Source organism: Danio rerio, chromosome 10, assembly GCF_052040795.2.
Source record: "Danio rerio strain M-AB ecotype USA chromosome 10, GRCz13ab, whole genome shotgun sequence".
NCBI lineage: Eukaryota > Metazoa > Chordata > Actinopteri > Cypriniformes > Danionidae > Danio > Danio rerio.
In genome coordinates, this window is record NC_141030.1 from 8,465,001 (window position 1) to 8,491,074 (window position 26,074).

Here is a 26,074-nt window from a genome sequence, read left to right on the forward strand (position 1 = left end):
ATGTTTTTTTGTTATATATTAATAAGTAGAAAATACTTGTTTTCATGTATAGCACTTTGAACTTGAAAAAGTGCTACATAAATATTCTTCAGTCATTCTATTCTATTCTGTTCTATTCTATTCTATTCTATTCTATTCTATTCTATTCTATTCTATTCTATTCTGAGTCAGTAATGCACTGAGCAGACAGTAACATGGTAAAAGCTTTTCCTTGCTGGAAAGAAGCATGTTGTTAGTTGTATCAGGAAGTGCACTAATGTAGTCATTTATTATTCTGTTTGATAGGCTTTCAGTGCAGATCGACATTCAGTTGGCGCCAGACAGCACATTATTACATTTTCGCTTTAAAATAGCCTAAGTATCACAGTACCATTGACATATGGAGACATTTTTATGCTCCTCTTTTGTTCCTAAATAACATGGTTTAAATTTGCATTCATGTCTATCAATAACAAAACAATTAAATTATCACCACATGATTGTTTATTTGCATTCCTGTTGGTTTACAGTAAAACAACAACAATTCCCTGATAATAGTTTGAAAGAATACCACAAACATTTAGTTAGTCCTAAAATATGTTTATTCTGGCTTGGCAATATAATTTACACTCTCAGCCCTCAATGAAGTTTGTCACATTTCAGCTCCTGACTGAGTACAAGCAGACACTTCCTCAGATCATGTTTTCAGACTTGATCAGCTCTATGATGATCTGTATGGTCTTCTCGTCTGGAGAGGATAAAGAAAAATTAAATATGGCTTCACATTTGTTCTTAACACAATGGCTGTTGTTCAGCACCCAACATTTCCTTCAGTTTTTACTGTAGTTAGTATGGAGGGTGATTAGTGCCAAAAGTCTTTAAACAAAATGCATGACATTCATTATATTAGCATGCACAGTTTGATCGTGTTAAGGTGGCAATTTTTATGGAAGGCAGTATCACGTCTGATGATGGAATTTGTATATTACAGCAATTCGTCAAGTCGTTCAAGATGATACAAAAAAAAAATCTTATTGGCTGTTCTGCTTGTTGACATACTGACATGGTCAAACTGTTGATGATCAAATTTCATGCATTTACTTTACAGACCTTTAGACCTGGGGTCCGTTCTTCGTACGTGCATTACTCAGTTTGCTGGATTTGCATATTGACGATTTGACACGATCCAGGATCGTTTCGTTCTTTAAAACTGATCTGAGAGTTGTTGTTATAGCAACAGTTCTGCTAGCTCAAACCTGGTCGGAAGCAGGTTTAATTCTTATAAACAGGATTAGATCGGCTCAGTTCAAGCAAAGATAATACAGAAAGCATGTACCAAATACTGATATTTTCTTACAGTAGTAGTTATATACACTTGGGAAAATACTAAATTTTTAAAAACTATATAAAGATATAGTTATTAATAAAATAAATATAATGATATATATTGATAAAACTTATGCAGTCTGCACCACCAAAATGAAAGTACAAAGACTGCCACCAGGTGGTGCAAAGAGACTTATTGATATGAACATTTTAGAATGCTTTAGTACAGGGTTTTTCAAAGTGTAAGACAGTGGGCCTCCCTTTTGACACAACTTATCCATTGGCGCCCCCCTCCTCCCAAACACGCGCGCACGCACACACACACAAAATTCTGGAGGTTTTCCTGCTACCTCATCATGCTTGGTTTCAAGGTGTCGCCGAAGTTTAGCGGGTCTCATGCTGTCATTAGCCAAAATATCTTGACAAACCACACATAAAGGTCGTGGTTCATCAGCTGGTCCTGTCCACGTAAATCCTAAACTAAAATACTGATCATCATATCATCGTTTTTTAGGTTTAAGCCCTGAACTTGAAGGCTTTGATTCAGGGGGTCTCAGAAACCGATCCATTGTATTAGCAGGCATATATCTGTGTTGGCGGGCTTGCCAAACAGAAGCGAATTTACAGCTATGGCCTTCTGGGTAAAAAAGGTTTTCTTATTTTTGACGTATTATTTTTTTTTTTTAGCTTTGTTTAATTAAAACTTTTAAAAATAATAGAAAATACATATAATAATTAAACTTAATAATTATATTTTTATTATATATTATTTTTTCCCGGGCCTCCCCTGACATGCTCTGGCACCCCCCAGGGGAGGCGCCCTACACACTTTGAAAACCCCTGCTTTAGTACAATTTGTGTATGATAATAGACATGCACAATATGTGACTTTTTTAAAAGCAATAATACATTTATACAGTCATAAACATGTTTTGACGGTTATTATGCCGGCGATATGATGCCTCACAAAAGTTGCAGACGCCTTTACCAATTTCAAAATGCTTTTGTAAACATCCAGTTATTCTTTACACCTGTTAAAAAAAACGGCTACTATAATACTACTATGGCTACTATAATAAGGAAAATCTGCTCTAACTGTTAAACTAAATGAATTGCTCTTGACACATGAAAGAGCCAAGCATGCAGACCACAACAAGGTTATTGCGTATCATATATAACAAACCGTTGACTGCGAATTTAATGTAATTTTGCTCACATGGATAGTTGAATATTAATCAGATGATGTCATTAGGCTGCTGTGCCGTCAGCCAATCGTTGCATTGCTAATCATGATTTCGAGGATCAATAGATCTGTCCTTCACAACACACGCAGCGATCTCAGATCAGTTTATCCAAACATTTTAATCTGATTTGCGAACTTGTTTGAAGAACCAAATTAGCCCAAGATCAGTTATCAAGATTAAAAGATCCAGGATCTGCTAATCATCTTAGATCATTTAAGCCAGATACAAAGAACGGACCCCAGAAAGCCATCTACAACATAATTAAAACAATAAATTATTCTATAATTCACTATTTTAAAGTGAAAAGTGTAGAAACACTAGTTCCGTAGAAGTTCCATAATACTTTAAAAGGCTGAGCTTATGGAAGCCAATTGGTGCCAAAATCTTGACACCAAGCGCAATGTGAAATTTTATTGTTAGCAGCAGTTTGAGCATGTTAAGGTAGCCATTTTGAATGTTTACAAAAAATGGTTTAATTGCCTAGAAAGTAGACAAGTTTCTTCAGTAAACAGACAAAAAAACTGTAGAATTTTTAGAAGCACCAATTTTGAGTATGTTTTATTATACTTAAACATGAAATGGTCTGAATGTTCATTCATTCATTTTCTTTTCGGCTTAGTCCCTTTATTAATCAGTGGTCGCCACAGTGGAATGAACCGACAAATTGACCAGCATGTTTTTACGCAGCCGATGCCCTTCCAGCTGCAACCCATCTCTGGGAAACATTCACACACACTCATCCACACTCATACACTACGGACAATTTAGCTTACCCAATTCACCTGTACCACATGTCTTTGGACTGTGGGGGAAACCGGAGCTCCCGGAGGAAACCCACGCCAACACAGGGAGAACATGCAAACTCCACACAGCGAAATAAATGTTCTGATTGTAAAGCTGCAATTTTTAATGTTTCTTTAATATGCATAGAAAAATCGTTTGAATATCTCAAGGTGGAATTATTGACCATGCGCTTCAGTACACAGAAATAAAATGGAATGTGCTGAAATGCTAATTTTGGAGGGGTTTTTTCTAGGGATGCAGGACATGAAAACATTCTAGGCCAAAACTGAAAATTCTGATTGCATGGGTACATGAGCGGAATATCCACATAGAGGAATATTTAACTGTTTTGTATTGAAATCACTGCAGATGTGTAAGCTAGTCAGGAGTGTGCTCCATTGCTCTTGTGCTTTGGTTGGCACTAAAATAAACCATCTTGTGCATCACAAACCATTGAAGTGAACGGGTTTTATATTGCAGCACTTTCCTTGTCAGGTTTGAAATCTACTTCACAAAAAGCAGTGACTATGCCTATAATAGCAGGGCTCGAAATTGCGACCATTTTGGTCGCATATGCGCCCGAAAATTAATCTATGCGACCTCATAATATATTTTGGCGCATTAGTGCGACTGCAGATAATGGTTGTAGTGCGACCTGTTTTGGTTTTTTGTAAAAACATGCTGAATCGCTCTTCCCTGCCGCTATATTGGTTCATATTAGCTGTCAATCACTCAAGGTATTCCGCTGTCAGATGACAGGGAAGGAGCTTTTATGACCATGGGAAATGCAAACGGCAGAAGAGTAAAAACTTAAAGCACACAGGTTTGCAAACCCCACCTAAAATTGAGGTGCAGATGAGAGCGATTATGACACGTCACGTGGTGAATATTGATCCGCCAGCTGAGATCAATCGAGTACGCGCTTCATGGAGAAGGCGCCCGAATCTCCATGCGTTGCATTCACTGCGTGTTCAGCGCAAATGTCCACTAAAAGTCAAATCTAATACTGTACATATCATTGCCAAAGAAGCTCGCCTTTACTAAATTTACACTGAAACTGCGTCTCATAACAAACAGCGGTATTCCGCCGGTGGTCATCGCAAGAATCCTGCTCTGCCTGCTCATAAATTGGGTCGGCTGACTCGCCAGCTTTTCCACTAACACAGAAAAATGGAGATCATCTCAGACTGAACCTTTAAATTGACACAAACCGAAACCAAATCTTTTAAAGAGTGATAGAAGTGAGACTTTACTTTCTTTCTTTTGTCTATTCTTTTTTGAGGTGTATATTATTTTTTTATTTATTTACTGATGACTGCTTTGCAGCTTTCATCATTGAATTGAATGATTTATTATAATCTTTTGTTTGTTTTGTAGCAGAAATATTATTTATTAAATTGACATGCATATAAAAACAGCAGTACAAAATAAATATTTCTTACTGCAATGCTTCATTTTTGTTTGATGCAAACTATACAATTATTTTTCATAAAGTAACAGACTTTTTATAGCAGATAACATACATTCATGCACGTTCAAGGCAGTATCATAATGAGAAATGTAATTCATTGTTACTATTATTGTCATTTTCATCATCATTAATATTCTATGGCCTAATTATTAGACATTCATTTTGGAATTATTGCACACAAATATCAATGTCTTCGCAGCATTAGTTAGATAGTTTTTTCTGGTTTTTGTCAGTCCTATTAATGTTGTTTTAAAATAAAATAAATCCCTTAAAAACAATTTGCAGCGGTGCTCAATCATTTTTGGTGGATGCTCCTAAATTTATTTTGGTGCTCCTAAATATTTGAAGTTGGGAGCACCGGTGCTACCAAGTAAAAAAGTTAATTTCGAGCCCTGAATAGGGTGAAGCCAGCGTACTGCAATTTTGAACGAGTCTTTGATAGACGAAACACGTGTTCACCTTGTTCAAATTATAACACTTTTTTGTGCACTCAATTTTAACATGCTAAGTTACTTAAGTGGTTAACTTTACCTTCTAAATTCATTTTGGGGTTCGCCAACTTCCTCTCCAGGAGGGAGTCGATCAGTTTGCGAAGGTGTTTGAAGATCACGCCAATTCTGACTGGAGCCTGATGTGAAGCGAAAAAGAAAAATGCATTTCATGCTGCATATGGTGCTTCTTCCAACAAAGAGATTAATGCAAATCTGGTAACCAACCAAACATCGATAACAAATGAAAAACACGAAAAAAAAAACAAAAATGCCCCCCTACCTGGAAGCAGATCCATCCGTCCAGAGAGATGAGTCTCTCCCTGTGCTGGACATCAATATCACCACCAAACAGCAGCATTGACAATGGTGAGATTAGAGTAGTGTCTTTTAGAAACACCTTTGAGTATTTCACCTGTGTGAACATAAAAATATTGGGATATATTCTCAAATGTACAAATGATTATATATGACATATACTGTATGTGTGCCCATAATAAAGAAAGAGAGGGAAATGGGTGTCAAATGTATTACTCCATACTTTATACCAGTGGTTCTCAAAGTGGGGGTCGGGACCCCCCGAGGGGTTGCGGGGCAATGAAGGGGGGTCGCCTGGTGATTTCCAAAAATCTATTTATTTTTATTAAACCAGAAGAATTAACATATTTTATCCATAACTATACTGTAAATAAAAATAGTCGTTTATCGTTACTATATAGTTACTATAGTAGCTTATAGTTACTAGTTCTATTGGATTGCGACCCCTGGGGTTATTACATTATATTAAAGGCAGCAATAGCGTCAGATGCATTTTGATTTTATAACATCAGGTTATACTTTCTGGCACATTTTAAGCACTGACACAAATTTAATTGGTGTGTCTGCGTCATTGCATGCAAGGTTTCTGTATTTATAACCACCTCAGAGGATATTGGGGGTCGTGAGTCACTGGCATTGTTATTTTGGGGGTCGCGGGCTGAAAAGTTTGGGAACCCCTGCTTTATACCACAAAATTACGTTGTTATCACATATTATATTTAGCGCTGTCAAAATTAACGTGTTAACGCATGCGATTAATTTTAAATAATTAACGCGTTAAAAAAAATTAACGCAATTAACGCAGTTCAGGTTTTTTTACTTCCTATTGTGGTGGACGTGTGTTCAGCATGCAATAAATGTGGATAAGACCAAGGAAGCACTTTTTGAAGGCAAGTTCCAGTATAAAACAATTAGTTGCATTACAGGTTACCCAGAGTTTCATGCAATTTCGGGTGTTTCATTTTTCGGGTGTTTCATTTTTCAACGACATCTGTTGTAAGTTGATACCGCATGGCGAACAGAAAGAAAATCCTCCGCATCTCGTGACTCGGTGTTCCTTTAAGGTAAGGTTCCTTATAAGGCTACACAGTAGAATTTTAATAAGAGTATTATCTTAATCATATTAAAATCGGAGTATTTGTGTCTTATGTAAATGTACTCAGAACGTCTGGTGAAGTCGCGAGCTGTGGCATTACTCTGCCTTTCAGCATGCGCCCTCCAAGTTTAGCGTGTTTCCTCATTAAACGCAATGAAACCGTATACTTCACGTTGTTGTTTCAGAATCCTTGTGAAATACAGTAATACTTTAGGACGCTTAGTTTAAGCAAATTTGATGAACGTGATCATGCGTGTTGAATCTGAGGGGAGTCGCTCCAGTATGGAAGGCCGTTGGGGCCAAAACGTCTGCAGCGCGTTGTGTGTGTCTGTCTGTGTGTGTGTCTGTGTCAGGCCCGTTGAGGGGTGTCAGGGGTGGAGTGAGCGACGTATCTGAGTAGGGGCGAGAGGGGTGTGCAATGTATTTAACGACCGGTTTGCAAGAAATTATCATTCATTTGCGGGCATTTGGGAGTCTCTGTGCACTTGCGGGATACTCCTAGCAACTGGATGAATGTAAAGGAGGATTAAGCAAAATTGTTTCTACTCTATAACTAATGTTCTCAACTCACAGCAATAAAACTTTACAATGAGTGCAACAGTTTGTATTCAATAGCTTATTATTATAATTTTTCATTTCTGCAATTCCTGTATTTTGGCATTTTTTTGCAGTCCACTTAGAATCCAACATGGAAATCAATGTTTTCTTTATTGCCATTGATTGTTTTGAAATTTAAATGTCATTAACATGCCTGTGTTTTAATTTCTGTAATAAATATGGCTGTCAAGCCAGGATCTTGATGGATATTGTGGGTATGCTGTTTACATGAAGAAATCTGTGTTACAAGTTGAACAAAAATTCTATTAAACAATAATATTTTGAATTTAAATAGTTTTTGTCTTCCGTTTACATTAATTTTACATCTAAATAGCCAAAATTACAAGTTTCAGTATTTTAAATGTGATTAATCACGATTAATCGTGATAATTTTTTTTAAAAAGGTGTGATTAATTAGTTAATTTTTTTAATCGATTGACAGCACTAATTATATTATATTATATTATATTATATTATATTATATTATATTATATTCCAATAAATTATTATTTGTAGTCATATTAATGTTTCAAGTGCGTCTTTGTGTTCAAACGCAACATGGGACAAATTTAAAACCCCCCACAGCATGTCCCAGTAACATATTAAAAACAGCCTGGCTCACTTTTTCCTGGAAAAGCATCCAGCCATGGGTTTGCAGGAAACGGTTGACGGAGGAGGGGTGAACATGGGCCTTTCCCTGCGCCGTCTCAACCACACACACCACCCGCTCCTGGACGTCCAAAGACGGAGAGTAGAGGATTCGGCCCACGTTGTCATAAAGACCCGCCGTCAGCGTCGCTTTCAGGACACACACGTCCGGCGTGGAGAGCGACAATGGGGCTTTGGGTTCAGTGCTGGGACGAGGACGAGGAGTCCGGCCAGGTTTGGAGGACACAAAACCTGCCTGTTCCACCATCCGCATCAGCTCCTGCTTCACTTCCTGACGAAGAGGTGGAATACCAAATGGTTATGCCTAGTTTATTGTGTTCTAACATCACCTATGAATCCTTCAGATAAAAAAAGGCAACGTTTTTTGAGTTCATCTCTGCATTGTCCCGACTAATAAACAAGGAGTCAAAGACAGGAGTCAGCCACATTTATTATTTTCAAGTTTTTCAATGAACCCTCTCTGTGAAAGCTTGGGTGCATCTGAATAAGTGACTGATTTCAGCCGTCAGGGCTGGGAGTCAACTCCAAAAAGAATCAATTTCTTGATTCATTGAGACTCAATAGTCGATTGCAAAGTTCAGAATTGGGAACTCCTTATTTTATTTTTGCTAATAACGATTACAAGTCACTTGCTATGATCATATACATTTCTAAGAATAGATTCAGATGGTTCACTTCAATTAATTGGTTTACATAAGCATATCTGTGGTTCACTTATATTGCACCAGTGTATAATTTTAACAGCTGGTTATGTCCTGTCATGCTCCAATATCCAATTTATAGACTATGTAAATGTGTCCCGATTTTAACCTTTCATTTCTTTAAGTTATTGGTATTATTAAGTTTTTAACTTCATTCAAATTACTTGCCTTAATCTAAATAAGAGAATAATATGATTAAGGTGTTTACATGAGTTGCTTTTTGAATGTTCCTTTCATGATGCCATTTTACATACCATTAACGTCATTGTGTCACTACGCTATTCACATTTCCTCCAGAGTTTCATGTAATTTCGGGTGTTTCATTTTTAATTTGTCGACTTTAACTGCAGTTTGACACTGTTTACTTTCATTCAGGAACATTTCATGCAAGCCCCTGTGACAAACGAGATATTGGATGCACGTATAAACTGTTGGAGTGTTGTTTTAATGGAATTTGACATCGTAAAAAACAACCTCCACAATTCGTGATGCAGGTGTCTGGCCCTTTACTAACTTGATAGCTGCAGAGAATCGTGTCAAACAGACATGTGTGTATAGAATATCCAGTCACAAAATGCGGTGAAAATGTAGGAAATGCAGTCCTACATGACTAATCACTGATACATAATAGGTGTTTGTTGTAAACTGCACTCTCTTATTTCAGTGCTGTAATGCTATTATTTCAGCATACAGTTTGCCGTTTCTACTTGATAATAAGAGTGTATGGTGATGGTATTTAAAACAATGGATTCTTATTGACAGAAGTGAGAAACTCCAAGTTCATTCATTAATTTTCTTTTCAGCTCAGCCATTTTAGTAATCACAGTGGAACGAATTACTGCAAGCTTAAATACTTATATCTACCAAATGTGAATTGTGTCTGTTTTTTGAAACACTAGATTACAGATAACATTAGCTGTTTCCATCTAAAAATGCGAATTATTTTCATGTGCAAAACTGGAATATCGCATAGAAAATTAGCAAATAATAAAATCCGATGAGTCAAAAAACATCTTGCCATTTCCATCAAGCATTTTTTTATGCGAAAATCCAAAATACACATAAAAATAGGCTGACAAAAAAATCTAATGACATTAACAACCCCAAAAAAATTCCAAACTGATTTCAAATGAACTCGATTTAGAATTTCTCTTCCTCCTCATCTCAAACACATTCATTATCAGATTTTGAAATCAACATTGTAGATTCTATTTGCACACAGACCCCTTTAACTTGCATGCACTAGTTAGATTGTGATGCAAACGAAAGCTGCGGTGTGATTGTGTGCTGTGCTGTGCTATGATGTCACCTCAATAGTGATCAGTGCGGTGCGGTTCAGGAAGTGTCTCCTGCAGTAGTTCATCTCAGCTCGTGTCCCTTCAGTCCTGGAGCTCCTCCACCTGAAAAACAGCAGTGAATTCACTGCATTCACCTCCTCTACACTACACAGACCTCCATCAAGTGTGTTTCACTGAACGTTACCCGAGGTAAGCCTTGTAGATGGTCATGTGGTCGGAGTTAGCGACTGCTAGTGCAGATTTAGCTAGGTTGGCCTCCTCCTTCCTGCTCATTGGAGTGGCGAACGGAGACTTTTCAGACATGGCGGCTGCGATGGTGGCCTTTAAAATTAAACAAGATACATTATGCAAACATTGAATCAGTGTTGTTTTTGACTCCATTAACTTTTATTGTCATATGAAAGAAAGTAACTAATGCAGGAATACAATTTTTTAAAAGGAATTAATTACTATAACATTAATTAACTGTCAAACTCTCACTATAGGTTCCAGGCAGCCAAAGATGGCCCCAAAGATGAGCATTTTGCCGATCTTGACATTGACGGGCAGGGCAGCGAGGTGATGTCCGAGCGGTGTGAGGGTGTGTGTGTCCTGCTGACAGGCTCCAATCCTTCTGAGAAGGCTTACAGCATTACACACGGCCTGCTGCTGTGGCGCGTCCAGAGATCTGCTCAAGAAATCTTCTGGAGAGCCGTATTCACACTTCTGTACACACACAGACAAACAGAGTGAGTATTTATAGACAGCACCTTTTGAAGTGTTTTGAAACAGTAACTACAAGATGGTTACTAAAGGCATAGCTAACCAAAAAACTAAAAATATATTACGATATATTACTGTTTTATGAATTAAAGACAAACATCATATTAATGTCATAAAAGACAAACATATTGGGCCCTATCATACACCCGGCGCAGTGTGGCGCAAGACGCGGCGCAATAGTCTTTTGGTAGTTTCAGCTTGGCGCAAGAGTCGTTTTGAGGCGTTGCGCTACGCTGTTTAAATAACAAATGCATTAGTGCTCATTTGTGCACTCATAGGCGTTCTGGTCTAAAAAGGAAGGTGTTCTGAGGCGGACCGCTGGCGCGTTGCTATTTTGAGAAACTATAATAGATTTTTCAATAGACCAAAACTAACCCGGTCTAAACTCCAGCGCAGAGTTGCGCCTCGCTTATGCACTGCTTAATACGCACAAAAGAGCAATAGGCAAATATCTTTACATATGAAAAAATGTAAATATTAAGTATATATATAGGATATAATAAGAATAGATATAGAATATAAATATAAAGGATTAAAATATTACAAAACATATTATTTTCAAGCCTACATAAATATGAAAAACCACTGCTTTTATGTCTTCATCTCGGAAGGCTTTTTCAGTTCATTCATAACAATTTGCTTTTGTATAATGTTATCATTAATATTTATATTTGTTTTATTAAAAACTAGCTTAGATTTGCCCACCTGTCAGGTTTTACACCATATGGGGCACAGCATGTGTTTTAGGATATAACTCAGGATTTTGACCACATTTTGTTATTATTATTCATTTATTCGTTTGCTGGAAATTAGAACTGAATTTAGAAATAGTTTTGAAATGAATATTTGCGCTTAACAAACAAAAGTATTTATTTATAGACTAATTGATGTCTGTGCGTAAAGGTTTCCCTATCCAAGAGCGAAAGTGAAAGTGATCCATTATCTCTCATTCTCACGCAGTAGATGCTCTGTTTAACAGTTTTCTGTTAAAAAACTGTTAACTGTTCGCTTGTGAAATGCTCATTTTGTCCACTTAGACTTACTTTGCGTCCTGTAAATAGCGAATGCTCTTGGCGCGACGCAGCTGACTCTTAAAGGGAATGGGAGATGAGACTCTAATTGGTTTATTCTCAAAACACACCTATAACTCATTAAGAAAATAAACTCAACCCTTTTAGACCATGCGCCGCGGCGCAAGGCAGATTTTCCCGTCCTTAAATTAGCAAAAACGCGTCCTGACACGCCCTGAAAGCATTTGCACCCTGCGTTTTGCGCTCTGCGCATGGACCGTCAAAATAGAGCCCATTATGTTGTACTTAACATAATATGAAGGCAAAGCTCCTCCAAAGGCACCCTGAGGATCTCAGGGATAGAGTAGTCAATGAAGCTCTCGAATCTGTTACGGGAAAAAAAAAACAACAACAAAAAAAACAACATGATAAATATCTTGGACATGTACACTACAAACTTACTTTATTAGTTACACTTGTTAAACTTCATTGATGCAAAGCAAACATCTAATCAGCATGCATTTGGCATAATGTGATCATGCCAGTATACATTAAAATCTCAGAACTGTCTCCAGTGCCTTGCTGAACCAATGCTATGAAGAATTAAGACACTTATGCAAGCAAAGGGAGATTAAACCCAGTAAAACCACAACATACCCAATGAAGTGGCCAGTGAGGGTAAAAAAACATGTATATTAATAATAACTTAGAAGGCTGTTTTGAGTCTTTAATTTGAGTTTCTTATTTTTTTGCTTAGGTTTGAGTTCAGAAATGGCAAGTTCAGACTGCATAATTTTAGCCCTGATTTTGACTCGCCGACAGGTTTTGAGAAATTGCCGACAAATGCCTGAAATCAGAGAAAAATCTGTGCTCGTTCATGTGAGTGACAATCACACAAATGTGAACTATCAAAGATGCGATCCGAAAGAATCGCCGATGAGTCGCTGATGCCTGTAAAATATTTGGCGTGCTAAATATCTGGAGCTGTTGGTGATTCAAATCATGCCCTGTGAAATGAATTTTGACTGAAAATAACATCAGCGATCGCCTACAGCCAATGAGAGAGCAGCATTCACTAGACTAGTGTGTGTGTGTGGGTGTGTGTGTGTGTACCTAGGTGGAGGCTGGGGTGAAGTTAAAAACGCTCCTTTTCAGTTTATTTGGACCCAAGAATGGAGGAAAAACTACTTTAAATTTGGCAGGAACACCCGTGTCTGTTTGACATGTCATGTGAGCAATACCACAACCGGGTCAAAAAAGAAAGTTGAGGAATTGCTAATTCTTTTCAAACCCAGATGAGCAAATATGTAGATTTTCTACCCCATTAAAGACTTCTTTCTCGTTATGTAGTTAATAACAAAAGAGACCTGGGGCCTCATGTATCAACGCTGCGTACGCACAAAAACTTTGCGTACGCCAGGTTTCACGCTCAGAATCGCTCACGTTTGGATTTACTAACAATGAACTGAACGTGGGAATGTGCGCAGGTTCACGGCAGCTTTCTGGCAGGCGTACGCACATTTTTTGTGCGTGTCTGTTTTATTTCCATTGGCGACTCCTAGAGGCAGTTGTGTTAAATTCTTCTCTACAAAGTGTCTGAGCCTTGCAATGGCAGCTGTATGAGACGGGTTCATCTAGCAGGTAAATAAGGTTTCCATACCATACAGTTGACCAGCTAAACATTAAAGCACAATTTGCAGCGGTCGCCTGTTTTCCCAATGTAATCTGAGCAATCTACCGCACGCACATTGCTATAAAGACACTATCTAAAGATGAATTTGCATGCGTGAATCAGAAACATTTCCATTCAATAAATGTGCAAATAAAATATGATGCACAAACTTATTGATGATTCCTACTTGTCTTTCTCGTGATAAATAGTGGGCAAAATCTGATATGTAGCGGGGAAAAAAAGAAGATAGAGTTCACCAGACGCTGGATTCGAGCCGAGTTTATGCTAGGACGTGTCAGTACATGATCACATGCTTCTTATGAGGTGCGCCACTGAGACTGCTAAGAGTACTGCAACACTTTACAGATATAAACCACACTATTTTTTTTTTAAATGCACTCAGTGCGATGTTCAGACCCAACTGTGTTAACCGTATCAGCTAAACTCTCCCACTCTATTTTTTTCTTTTGTTGTTAATTCCGGAGAACAAACTTGCAAATAACACCGCTTTTCTCCGGTCTACCTCCGAAAGCAGCACCTCCAATTTACATTCTGTTCAAAGTTTCTCTTTTTGCTTGATTTTGCCGTTGCTTTTTCGTTGGGTTTTGCCATTAGCATAGTCATTAGCATATTCATACGGGGGAGGAGGCAGGGAGGGGTTTTGTGCTCGTGCATGTTGCGCTCAGTTTCACGTTCATTCAGATGTACAAAAGAATATGCGTGAGATTCGGCGTACGCAGTGTTTCATACATCTGAATTTTTTTCTGCGTACGCACATTTACAGCTTTGTGCGTACGCAATGTTTTAGTAAGATTTCCACGCAAGTCTTCGTACATGAGGCCCCTGGTTTGGACGAAGTTGTTGGCGATTCTTCCTATAGTAAAGTAATGCAATGTGAAAGCTCCTGTCGCCAATCTATCTTGCAGTGTAAACAAAGCAGTGACGGAATGCTAGCCCAAATTGTCATGCAGTGTTTAAACATCTGTGACACGACTACTTTGAAAATCATGCAGTCTGAACTCGGCATAAAGGGCACCTATTATGCGACAATCACTTTTATAAGTGGTTTAAATAGTTGTGTGGCAACAGTGTGTGAATCTAGTCAGCCTCTAATAGTCAATATTAATCATTTCCATTTTATAATGAATACACTTCATAAAAAACAGTCAGCAGAAACACTTTACATTCTCCCTTTGTATGTGTCATCAGAAGGGGTAAGCCCTGGCCATTATTGAAGATCTCTACCTCATTAGCATAGACAGCCCTGAGTGAGAATCAGCCTTCCACCAATTGAGTTTTTGCTTGCTGCAGATAATGTCAGCAACCAAGAGGCTTTTTAAATGTTTAGAAATTTTTAGGATGCTCAAATGAACACTGTTTTCTCCATAGACTGCCTTCTTCTGAGCCACTTACTTTGCCATTTTCAATTTTTAACAGAGATAACATCAGTCATGTTTTGAATCTGACACTATTCTGACACAAAGCCATTTGTAGCTCCACCCTCTTTTAAAAAAGTGCACAATCTCATTTGAATTTAAAGCATACCTGTCAACCCTCTAATTTTTCCCAGGATTCACCAGTATTTTACAATGCTATCCTGCTATCATCCCGTAAATGTATTTTCCCATATTTCTCTTGTATTTTCAATCTTTCTATGAAGGGTGGCAATAAACATCATAGAGCCGATCCTTCCTTTATGCACCCCATACTGCCGAACCACCAGGGGACACCCCTTGTTTTTAAATGTGAATCTGTTCTGTACTTTCATTTTACTTAGCCATGAAAACACTTTGAAATATAAAAACAGCGGAATTCCCATCCTTTCCAATACAGACGCCGTCTCCCCTTAATCCTTAAAACAGTCAGTTCATGTAGAGGTACGTGACTGTCAGACGGACTCCATAGTGATAATCAGATGTGGTCTCCCAAACGCATTCTGTAACGTTACATTTGATTTGAAGTGGAGCGAAAGTGGACACTCTGGGTTTTGGGTGCGTGTTTGAACAGACATATACACATTATAATAATGATAATAATAATAATAACAGCATGTAAACAAGTCGATCTTAGTGGGTTTCTTTTAAACACAACAAATTTAATTTTAAATGAGCATAAACAGTTTGGAAACTAATGCTTTCATTATAGATTTGTGCATTTTTAAAGTGACACCTCAGTTATTTAATGTAATCAAACAAAAAATATAAATAAGAGATTCATTCGCTGCTCTTTAATCAGAATGTTTCAATTATACAGTGAAGAAAAGGTTAATGAGATTTGATAACTCGATTCAATTTCTTTATAATAGAAATTTATTTTAACCACTTAAACTCTGCTGCTATTTGGGGATTTCCGCCTGGATTTTGCCTACCCAAATTTAAAAGCTTCTCAAATCCACATAAAGAGGTGTAAATGCAAAAATTTGGTATCATTTTAAAGAAAACCCTTTGAATTTTCATAAAACACTATTGAAAGTGTTTAAAATATCTGTATATGTCGTCTGTGTTATAATAAACACCTAAAAAAAGAGGCGCTTTTTGTATATTTTTTTTTATGAACTTAAATTTGACAGTGTACCTTTTAGGTTCTGTGTGGTCTAGCATGCTGTAATTAATTTTGGTGGTTCCTGCACATGTCTGTAATCATAGGAAAAAAGAAAAATGTCTCTACCATAATCTATGCAAAAGTTATTGCATTCCAACTGATGAGAGGTGCTGTACAAGCCACAGAGAGCGATCATTGTTTTCATATTTCACTATTCTTTTGTTTGATCAAACATAATTCACTGTGTTTGGACCAAATTAGACATATAAAAGGATTACTTATGCACATCACCTCAAAAACAGAGAAGAATGGCCCCGAAGGGCACAGCATAAGGTAAGAGATGACAGCTGTCTGTGCTGTCTGGGGCTGCTTATTGATCATGAATGTATTGTTTACATTTCTGCGCCATGGAAACACGGCGATACATTCGGCAACTGTTTGGCATATGAATATAACTCAGTAAAAAGAATGCTAGAACTGTATGAGCACCGGCAAGAGCTTTCATTTGAGCTATAACTTGATTTTTTCATATAAAAAAATATGAAAATGAACCAATGTAAAATACCTAGCTCGGGTATCCAAAATACTGTGTATTTTAGTGTAAATAACTTTTATACAGTAGGATAAAAACCAAAGTGATGCATATGTGCATAAAATATAGATTCTACACTTTCAAACGACACCACTTACGGGGGTCTGGTGCAACGCTAGCCCTTTAAATCTGAAAGCGAAAGTTGATGACGTCACGGGTCCGCAGAGTTTAAGTGGTTAATTAGCGAAACTTTAATTTTTCTTGCAGCTTTTTCTAATGTACATGTATGCTATTCTATCCTTTGTAAATAAAAATAATAAAAACATTACTGTTTTAACTGTTTATTTACAATGAAACAGCTCTAGATGAACAGATTTAGTAATTCAGGGAATTTTCCCCCTTACTTTTACATCCCAATGTTGACAAGTATGACTTAAAGCAGCAATCACCAAATCCGCACAATTTAGATCAAAGCCAATAAGTGACAGTTTCAAAGATTTCTTCATGCTACGAGAGACTTATCAAAGACTTATTTCATATTTGATAAACATGGGCATAATATGTCCCCTTTAAATTGAGGACAAAAGTAAAAATAAAATGAATTCAGTAAAAATGTCTACATAGAATTATATATTTTTCTGTAACAAAAATGTGAAAATAACTTGAAAAAGACTTGAACAGCACATTCTTTAAAGCTCCTCAGAGATATGTAGTACCTGAATTTGGGGTAAAGGCGGAAACAGAAGCCCTCTCGAACACGTCCTGCTCTCCCCTGCCTCTGGAGGGCGCTGGCTTTACTCACAAACATCTCCACCAGAGAGCTCATCTGGCTGCTTTCATGATACCTGAAACACAAGACAAACCTTTAGAACCCCTAGATCACACACAGACAGAACCACATGTTTTATGCCGTGGCTCACCGATTTTCTTTGGTTCTTCCGGTGTCGATGACAAAGACCACATCAGGAATGGTGACACCAGTCTCAGCGATGTTCGTAGACAGTACAATCTTCGAGTAAATTTGAAAATGTGTTATATAATAACTAGACAGTACAGAAATAGTGCAGTATGTATGGAGCACTAATATACTGCAGTACCTTCCTCACACCAGCAGGAGGCACTGTAAATGCTGAATTCTGGTCTTGAGATGACAGAGAGGAATGAAGGGCGACCAGCTTGTATCTACAAGAAATTAAAAAAAACACACACATTCTGTGTGAATATCCACTAAAACTGACACCATTGCTACTGTTCCAATCAGAGTTGAGGAATGGCAGAAATTCAGATATTGTATCGGTTCAATCACGACAAACGATTTTTTTTTACATTTATTATATTACAGAGTGATGCATTTGGTACACATTATTTACATTTACATTTACATTCAGTCATTTAGCAGACGCTTTTATCCAAAGCGACTTACAAATGAGGACAAGGAAGCAATTTACACAACCAAGAGCAACAATGAATAAGTGCTATAAGCAAGTTTCAGGTCTGTAAAGTCTAAGAAGGGAAGTATTAGTAGTATTAGTTTTTTTTTTTTTTTTTTTTGTACAGTTAGTGTGATATTCAGAGAGGCAATTACAGATTAGGAAGTGTAGTGGAGACTAAATAGTTGAGTTTTTAGTCGTTTCTTGAAAGTAGCGAGTGACTCTGCTGTTTTGATGCAGTTAGGGAGTTCATTCCACCAACTGGGCAGATCGAGCGTGAGCGTTCGCGAAAGTGATTTCTTCCCCCTTTGGGATGGAACCACGAGGTGACGTTCATTCACAGAACGCAAGTTTCTGGAGGGCACATAGATCTGCAGAAGCGAGAGCAGATAAGGAGCAGCAAGGCCAGAAGTCACTTTGTAGGCAAACATCAGAGCTTTGAATTTGATGCGAGCAGCAACTGGCAGCCAGTGCAAACGGACTAGCAGCGGAGTGACATGTGCTCGTTTAGGTTCATTGAAGACCACTCGTGCTGCTGCGTTCTGGAGCAGTTGAAGAGGCTTGATAGAGTTAGCTGGAAGCCCAGCTAGTAGAGAGTTACAGTAATCCAGTTTGGAGAGAACAAGAGCTTGAACAAGGAGTTGAGCTGCATGTTCAGATAAGAAGGGTCGGATCTTTCTGATGTTATAAAGTGTGAATCTGCACGATCGAGCAGTTCTAGAGATAATAACAATAATTCTAGAGATAATTTACAATAATAATCATTAGATTATTTACAATGGTGCCAATAAAGAATGAAAAAAGATAAACAATAAAAATGTAAGAGACATTAACAGCTCATCTGATCTGAGGAGAGATATATGATAGTGAAGAAATTGAGTAAAGAGGGCGAAATAATAAAATAATAGCAAATTAGAGATTTAATAGGTTATACATATTAAACGTCGTACAAATTGAATATGCAAGTAATTAATTTTTTAAACTCTTGTATAAATGCTATAGGGGCGAAGCAGTGGCGCAGTAGGTAGTGCTGTCACCTCACAGCAAGAAGGTCGCTGGGTTGCTGGTTCGAGCCTCGGCACAGTTGGCGTTTCTGTGTGGAGTTTGCAGGTTCTCCCTGCATTCGCGTGGGTTTCCCCCGGGTGCTCCGGTTTCCCCCACAGTCCAAAGACATGCGGTATAGGTGAATTGGGTAGGCTAAATTGTCCGTAGTGTATGTGAGTGTATATGAGTGTGTGTGTGATTGTGTGAGTGGATGTTTCCCAGAGATGGATTGCGGCTGGAAGGGCATCCGCTGCATAAAAAAACTTGCTGGATAAGTTGGCGGTTCATTCCGCTGTGGCGACCCCGGATTAATAAACGGACTAAGCCGACAAGAAAATGAATAAATGCTATAAATACTGGCTTGCAATTTGAAAATTTAAATTTACGAATTTAGAATCTGCATAAAAAAAGAATAAATTTGTATATATAAAAAACAAGAAGAATTTTTTTGGACTCACAGAAAAGTTCTGTGAAGTAATATTTGAGAGAAAGAAAATAACATCTTGACAAAATCGGAACACCTAGTTGCATGGCCAAAATAAGTGAGAGTTCAGTGTCATTCTGACAAAAGGAGCAATTTGTATCAAAGTTATGTATCATATTATAAAGTTTTATATGTATTTATTATAAGGTTATGTAATAATTTTTAATATATTTACATTATTAGTAAGGAAAAACTTTTGGTGTATGGACAATCACAACAAACTAAACTGTATAGACCCTTTTCACAATGACGTCACTTAACCTTCCCCTATCGGCAACGCAGTGTATTTTTAGTTCTGGATTATCTTTGAATGAATATATATATATATATATATATATATATATATATATATATATATATATATATATATATACACACACAAAATGATATTTGGGCTGGAGATACCTGTCCTTTGAGCTGAACCTCTTGTCAGTGCTCAGTAAATCATGCAGCTGCTGAATATGAGCCAAGCCTGGGAGAAAGACCAAAACTGCACCATCCACAGCATTAAACTGAGGTGATTTATCTGAGGATAAAAAAGAACAGAAAGTGTTTCATTTAAAAATACTAAGGACAGTTTAATAGCCATTAAGAAAAAAGTGAGTACTGCTTGCTTTAGCAAATTAATATAGTAATAATACAGTACTATGATATACATTTCTACAGATATAATATAATATAATATAATATAATATAATATATCTCAGCTGACCACTTTTAATTGAATCAGTAAAATGCAAGTCATAGCAGGTGGAAACAGGATCTATAAGTGCTGAACATATGTGCATATGCCACAGTAGGTGTAGGATATTTTACCCAGGTATGCAAGCAGGTCTAATATCAGATCCATGTTAATCTTATTGGGGTTCATGTACTGTAGGATGTGCCGCGTGCGGCTGCTGAAGTGATCCAGCTCAGGGCCCAGATCCCAGCCTGAAGCAGAGTCCTGCACAATCAGCTCCTGTAGACAACACAACCAACAATAACCAAACAATTCTTGCCAACAATAACAGAATGGTATTATAACCCCTGACTAACCTACAAATGACCAAGTTTGACTTCATTCTTCAACTGAAAGAGGAACAATTAAAGTGGAATCAATTTCAGGGACATTTGTATAGTTGATGGAAGTGTAACTTTATTTTAATTCATTTTAAAGTATTTTTTAAAATAAAGAAAATCATATGCTAATGCTACCTACAGCAACTGAATTAATTGATTATATGTGTCATAGCTATATGAGCCGTAGATTTTCAATATATATTTTTGTAGAGTTTGATAAATACTACTACTACTACTATTTATAAATACTTAATACCGAAATACTTAATTTCATATATATATATATATATATATATATATATATATATATATATATATATATATATATATATATATATATATATATATATATATATATAAATAATGTAAATGATAATAATGAATTAATAATAATAATGGGGTTATTACAAAATAGTCTGAATAATGGGCTATTTTCTGAGAATTTAGTATGCACGCATTTTTGCTTTCTGCAAATAAGCAATTGGCAATATTAGCAATTAAGTATGCAATTTGTATGACTATATATTTACTTACACTTAAAGTATATTTAATATACTATACTAATGGCTTTTATGATTACTTTTACGCTTCTTAGCAAAATGTTTTATTTGTTGTCATCTACATCACTGGATCTCAAAGTGGAGGTCGAGACTCCTTGGGGCGTCGCAGAACAGTGACAGAGGGTCGCTTGGTGATTTAAACAAGTCAAATAAATTTTACTATTAGAATTACAACATTTTAACCATAACTCATATTTTAATAGCAATAAACAACAACATGCAAAGCCATCAGCCTTTAAATATATATATATATATATATATATATATATATATATATATATATATATATATATATATATATATATATATATATATATATATATATATATATATAGTTTTTTTAAGGGATCGGTGTGTTTATATTAACAACACAGCAATAGCTTGAGTTGCAGCACATTGATTTTATAGCACCTGGTTAAACTTTCTGACACCTTTATGGCAATCGATTACCATAATAAATATAGCTGCAAGCAGCAATTAAGGGGCCAAGCACTTTTGGCCTAAAGGTGGCGCTGCTCCAGAAGTTTTTGAGTACTTTCAGGGCATGGGGTTGAAGATGCATACCATGTTTTGTAATGATATGTGAATATGTTGGTAAAATATAGCATTTTTGGCCAAAAATCGAAATGGGCGACGCCCAAAATGGCTGACCTGTGAAAATCAGACATCATTCGACTCGACGTGCTCTGCCAGATGTAATGAGACCAGTTTTATGAGTTTCGGACGAACGGTTGAGACGTTATAAGCCAAAAAAGCAAGTTTTTTGTATCTCCGGACCACTAGGGGGCAGTATGGTGAAACTCCGCATATAACCTCAGACCCTAGTTGTCATAACACGTACCAAGTTTGGTGTGAATCGGTGAATGCGTTACGGAGATATCGCCTCAAGTCCATTTTCGCAAGTTCTACATTAAATTTGATTGCAAGTTAAACAAAAACGGTTGGTCTAATCAACTTGAATTCCATAACTTTTGGTTGGCATGGTTTGTAGATCATGTGATTAAATTTTGGTGAAAATCTGAGAAACGGCCTAGGACGAGTTCGATCAAATAGGTTTTTCAAAAAATGTAAAATAGCGTGAAAAAATTCATGATGGAAAATGACGTCATAGGGTGCGTTTGAATTGGACTGAGCTAAGAAATCAGAGGAAAAAAGAATTTTGATTGTAGCCCATTCGGTTCAAAAGTTATCATGATAAACATACGTGAAAGTTTGGACAAGTGGTGGCGCTAGAGAGTTTGATTTTCAGACTTCATATTTGGTCTGATTAATGTTAATACTGTCCTCTATCATTGTGCCAAATTATACAACTTTCCCGCATACGTCTATATGGGCTGCCATTCAAATCCGGCGGAAGAATCCGGTCTTCAAAATTAAACCAAGAATAGCCTTGTGTCCACCAGTCGCTCTAGTTGAGGTTAATATTAAATTAAATTACATGATTATAAAAATGATATGGTTTTTAGACTTTTGCACTTTTTGTATTGTCAATATGCTCGTGTTTATATGGGTCTATTGTTGTGTGCGCAACATTTGCCTATTTAAAACCACCTAAGAGGAATTTTGCGAGTCACTGGCATAGTGATGTTAGGGGTCGCGGGCTGAATGGTTTGAGAATCCCTGATCGAAATAACATGATAATAAGAACACAAAACTAATCCATGGTCTACTGCTAGTGTTCTGTCCCAACCTGGTGCTGAACTGTCTTTCCTCCTTTCTGTGTGATGCCGATGTTGACTTCCTCTTCCTCCTCCACAAACTTCTGACTGTACTCAGAGTCCTGCTCCAGAACGTAGCCCGTCTCCTCCACGATGTCCTCCAGATGAAACACCTACAACCCCAGCACTGCATTACTTCAGTGCAAACTCATCAAAACAATGGTGTTTAGCACATATGCCATGTATAATCTTGCCTCCACAGGGAAGGTTCTGCCAGGTATGGAGACCACGGGACAGCGGTTGAAGTAGTTGGCAAACTTCTGACAGTCGACTGTAGCGCTCATCAAAATCAGACGCAGGTCAGCACGTTTATGAACCACTTCTTTTAGTATAGTGAGGAGGAAGTCTGACTGTACGCTGCGCTCGTGAACCTGAAATAATCAGATTTTGAGTTACATGGTTTATTTGTGTATATATATATATATATATATATATATATATATATATATATATATATATATATATATATATATATATATATATATATATACGTTAAGATTAAAACTATAGGACAATTAACAAACACATGATTTTTTTTTTCTTAATGGTTCAAAATGTAAAGGAATTTAATGTTATTCATGGCTATATCATGCTAATAGACCAGCGTTTTACAAAATAACCAACAAAAACAAAGATGGTGATCAAAATTAGAGAAAAGCAATGCCTGTTAAATATAAACTTTACTAGACTTCAGGAAATCTGCAGCCACAGGACAACAATGTAGTGTTTTCTTAGCCATATCTCTGTCAGCACAGATTTTCCGGAGATTTTCAATCAGGTTTGGTTCAGGACTCTGGGCTGCCATTTTATTATTTCTATGTTTTCAGCTATGAGGTACTATTTTCCTGTTTTGCTGTGCTATGGGGCTCATTTTCCAGCATAAAACGTTCTGGCTGCTTGAGTGTTGGACTTAAGGAAAGGACAACATGTTGCCAAAGGAGCTTCTGATAATCATTTGCATTTACTTTGCTATAAGAGACTCCTGTTGCGTAAAATGTGCTTGCTTCACCTCTATACAACTCACTTATTTACTATTCACTGACATCTTTACACACTCCAGTTTAAATCTTTCCCTAGATTACCAGTTAAATATGGTTTATCAGGTAATTAAGGAAAATTACCACCTGGTGGCAGAAAAACAAGTGAGAGGTTTCTAAGAATGTACTCTAATTCTGATCAGTGCTCTTTGTTGCTTTTGATTAATTTAACTTTTTATCTTGGTCAATTTTAAACAGTTTTAGGAAAGTGAGGGATGTTCTCTCTGTGTGTGCAGCGTATGTGCACAAGACCTCATCCACGATGATATGTGTGAGGGAGTTGAGGTGCCGGTCCTGCTGGAGTTTGCGCAGCAGGACTCCAGTGGTGCAATACAGCAGTCGTGTGGCTTCACTTGAGCGGTTCTCCATACGGATCTGGTATCCACACAGGGAATTCTGTAATGCAGACAGTTTATTATATTACCACTAATGTGTCTGAGTAAGCAGCTCCCATAATACAACTTTAATTAAGGCCGCAGGATTATTTGACACATCGAGTTCTTAGGCTATTTTGAAGAAATGTAAAACATTTCAACAAATGATTGGTAACACTTCAGTTTAGGTCACAATTCATGCTTTTATCTACTGGCTTATTACCTGCCAATTATTAAGATATTAACTGTTCATTAGTAGTTATTGGTCCTACTTTATATTAAGTGTCCTTAACTACTATGTAGTTACATCAAAAAATAAATACAATGTACTTACTGTGTTTATAATGTATTTGAGAACACTTGTGGTGCTTTTGAGTTGGGACAGAGGTTGGGTTATGGACAGATTTGGTGGCATGGGTAGGTTTAAGGGTGGGTTAAGGTGTAAGGGATGGTCAACAGTGTATTTACAAATGTAATTACAAAAGTTAATTACAGATGTAATTACATACATGTATTTAATCAAGCATTAGTACACAGTAAATACATGTATTTACACGATAAGTACACTGTAACAAACTATTATTTCCTGTGTAAGTACATATTAGTTAAGGCCACTTAATATAAAGTGGGACCAGTTTAATCTTATTGTACGCAAAACCTAAACCTAAGTTCTACCATACTAACTACTAATAAACAGCTAATTAGTAGTTTATTAAGCTAGTAGTGTTAAATAACGGTTTGTTAAAACCGTGAATTGTGAGCTAAACAATAAACCATCTCACTTACAGACACACATTAAAGCAAAACTTAATAAATTAGCAACTTATTGTTACCTTATGGCAAGAATAGATGTTTAAAAACCTACTAGATAATAATAATTCAACAAGAGAAGATACAAAAATAAATATATCAATAAAAGTAAAACGTTAAAAACATTAGATCTGATTTTCAGTTTGATATTTGATGAATAACTTAAATATTCTTCACAGGGAGACATTTTTATAAACATCCATCAAAGTGCTCTTAATATTGAAATCCTGTCCAACAGTCTTTACTATTTCACATTCGAATAACATATGTTTTATGGTTAGGACAGTGGTTGCATGTTGGTGGTACATCATTCTTCAATAATCACAAACCTAGAGTTACCAATTCGACATCTAGTATAAGCAGTTTGGTCAGAACTGGTCTCAAAAGATATGTTTAGATTTTTCTCTTGCAGTTTATTTTTTTACCAAAGTTCCCATTCTACATGCCATTATTTGTATATACACAAATTATTTGTAGGTTTCAGATCGGCAGGATTTTTTAATCCGTTGAATCACCTTGAAGTATTAAATAACCTTTATGAGTTTGCTTTTTCTGTTGAATATGCAAAATATTTTGAGGAATGTTAGGGAAGTCAATGGCTACCATTTTCCAACATAAATTTGTGCTCAACAAAAGAAAGAATCTCAGGTTTGGAACAAGTCGATAAATGTTGACAATTTTTATTTTTTGGGGTGAAACTGTACCTTTACGACTTTAAGACAAGAAATTAAAGGCATTAAATTGGTACATTCAACCTGTTATTTAACCTTTAGGTTTAAATGGCCTGTTTTAAATCTGGTTTCATCAATTATTAACAATTTACAGGACACAAATTCAAATAACCATTGGAAAAACTGAGGGTTACTGAGGGGAAAAGTGCTACTGAAGGTTATTCTTAGAGTCTACTAGAAGCTGCGACTGTAGAACCAGAAGCTACGACCCTTTTTTTTTCTTTTTAATTGTGACACAGTTCCTAGAGAAACACAGTATTTAATCAGAAAACTTTTTTTAATTAGGATGTGGCTTGTTTTTTTCTACCATGAGCTGATTGGATGTAGTAAAGCAGGC

At 36.7% G+C, this 26,074-nt stretch overlaps 2 protein-coding genes across 5 annotated transcripts in view; both read right to left on the reverse strand.

Annotated features, from left to right (window-relative positions):
• The window catches only part of LOC147841961 (uncharacterized), a 280,011-nt gene that overhangs the window by 21,663 nt on the left and 232,274 nt on the right, over positions 1 to 26,074 (reverse strand). The window lies entirely within an intron of this gene.
• Positions 564 to 26,074, reverse strand: part of dhx29 (DEAH (Asp-Glu-Ala-His) box polypeptide 29) — a 46,544-nt gene continuing 21,033 nt past the window's right edge. The window contains exons 12-27 of one of the 3 annotated variants that reach the window (XR_015500736.1): positions 24,075 to 24,218; positions 22,980 to 23,156; positions 22,758 to 22,898; positions 20,262 to 20,406; positions 19,851 to 19,971; positions 17,585 to 17,669; positions 17,408 to 17,496; positions 17,204 to 17,332; positions 12,049 to 12,128; positions 10,451 to 10,675; positions 10,155 to 10,291; positions 9,982 to 10,072; positions 7,925 to 8,242; positions 5,575 to 5,706; positions 5,335 to 5,431; positions 564 to 727 (exon numbers count right to left, since the gene is read on the reverse strand). Coding sequence is in view for 1 of the 3 variants with exons in the window: in XM_087270060.1 (XP_087126186.1) it covers positions 672 to 727; positions 5,335 to 5,431; positions 5,575 to 5,706; positions 7,925 to 8,242; positions 9,982 to 10,072; positions 10,155 to 10,291; positions 10,451 to 10,675; positions 12,053 to 12,128; positions 17,204 to 17,332; positions 17,408 to 17,496; positions 17,585 to 17,669; positions 19,851 to 19,971; positions 20,262 to 20,406; positions 22,758 to 22,898; positions 22,980 to 23,156; positions 24,075 to 24,218 (2,163 nt within the window). In the remaining 2 variants the exon portion in view is untranslated. Of the gene's footprint in view, positions 728 to 5,334; positions 5,432 to 5,574; positions 5,707 to 7,924; positions 8,243 to 9,981; positions 10,073 to 10,154; positions 10,292 to 10,450; positions 10,676 to 12,048; positions 12,129 to 17,203; positions 17,333 to 17,407; positions 17,497 to 17,584; positions 17,670 to 19,850; positions 19,972 to 20,261; positions 20,407 to 22,757; positions 22,899 to 22,979; positions 23,195 to 23,260; positions 24,219 to 26,074 lie in introns of all 3 variants that reach the window. The other 2 variants (XR_015500737.1, XM_087270060.1) reach the window with 2 other exon arrangements.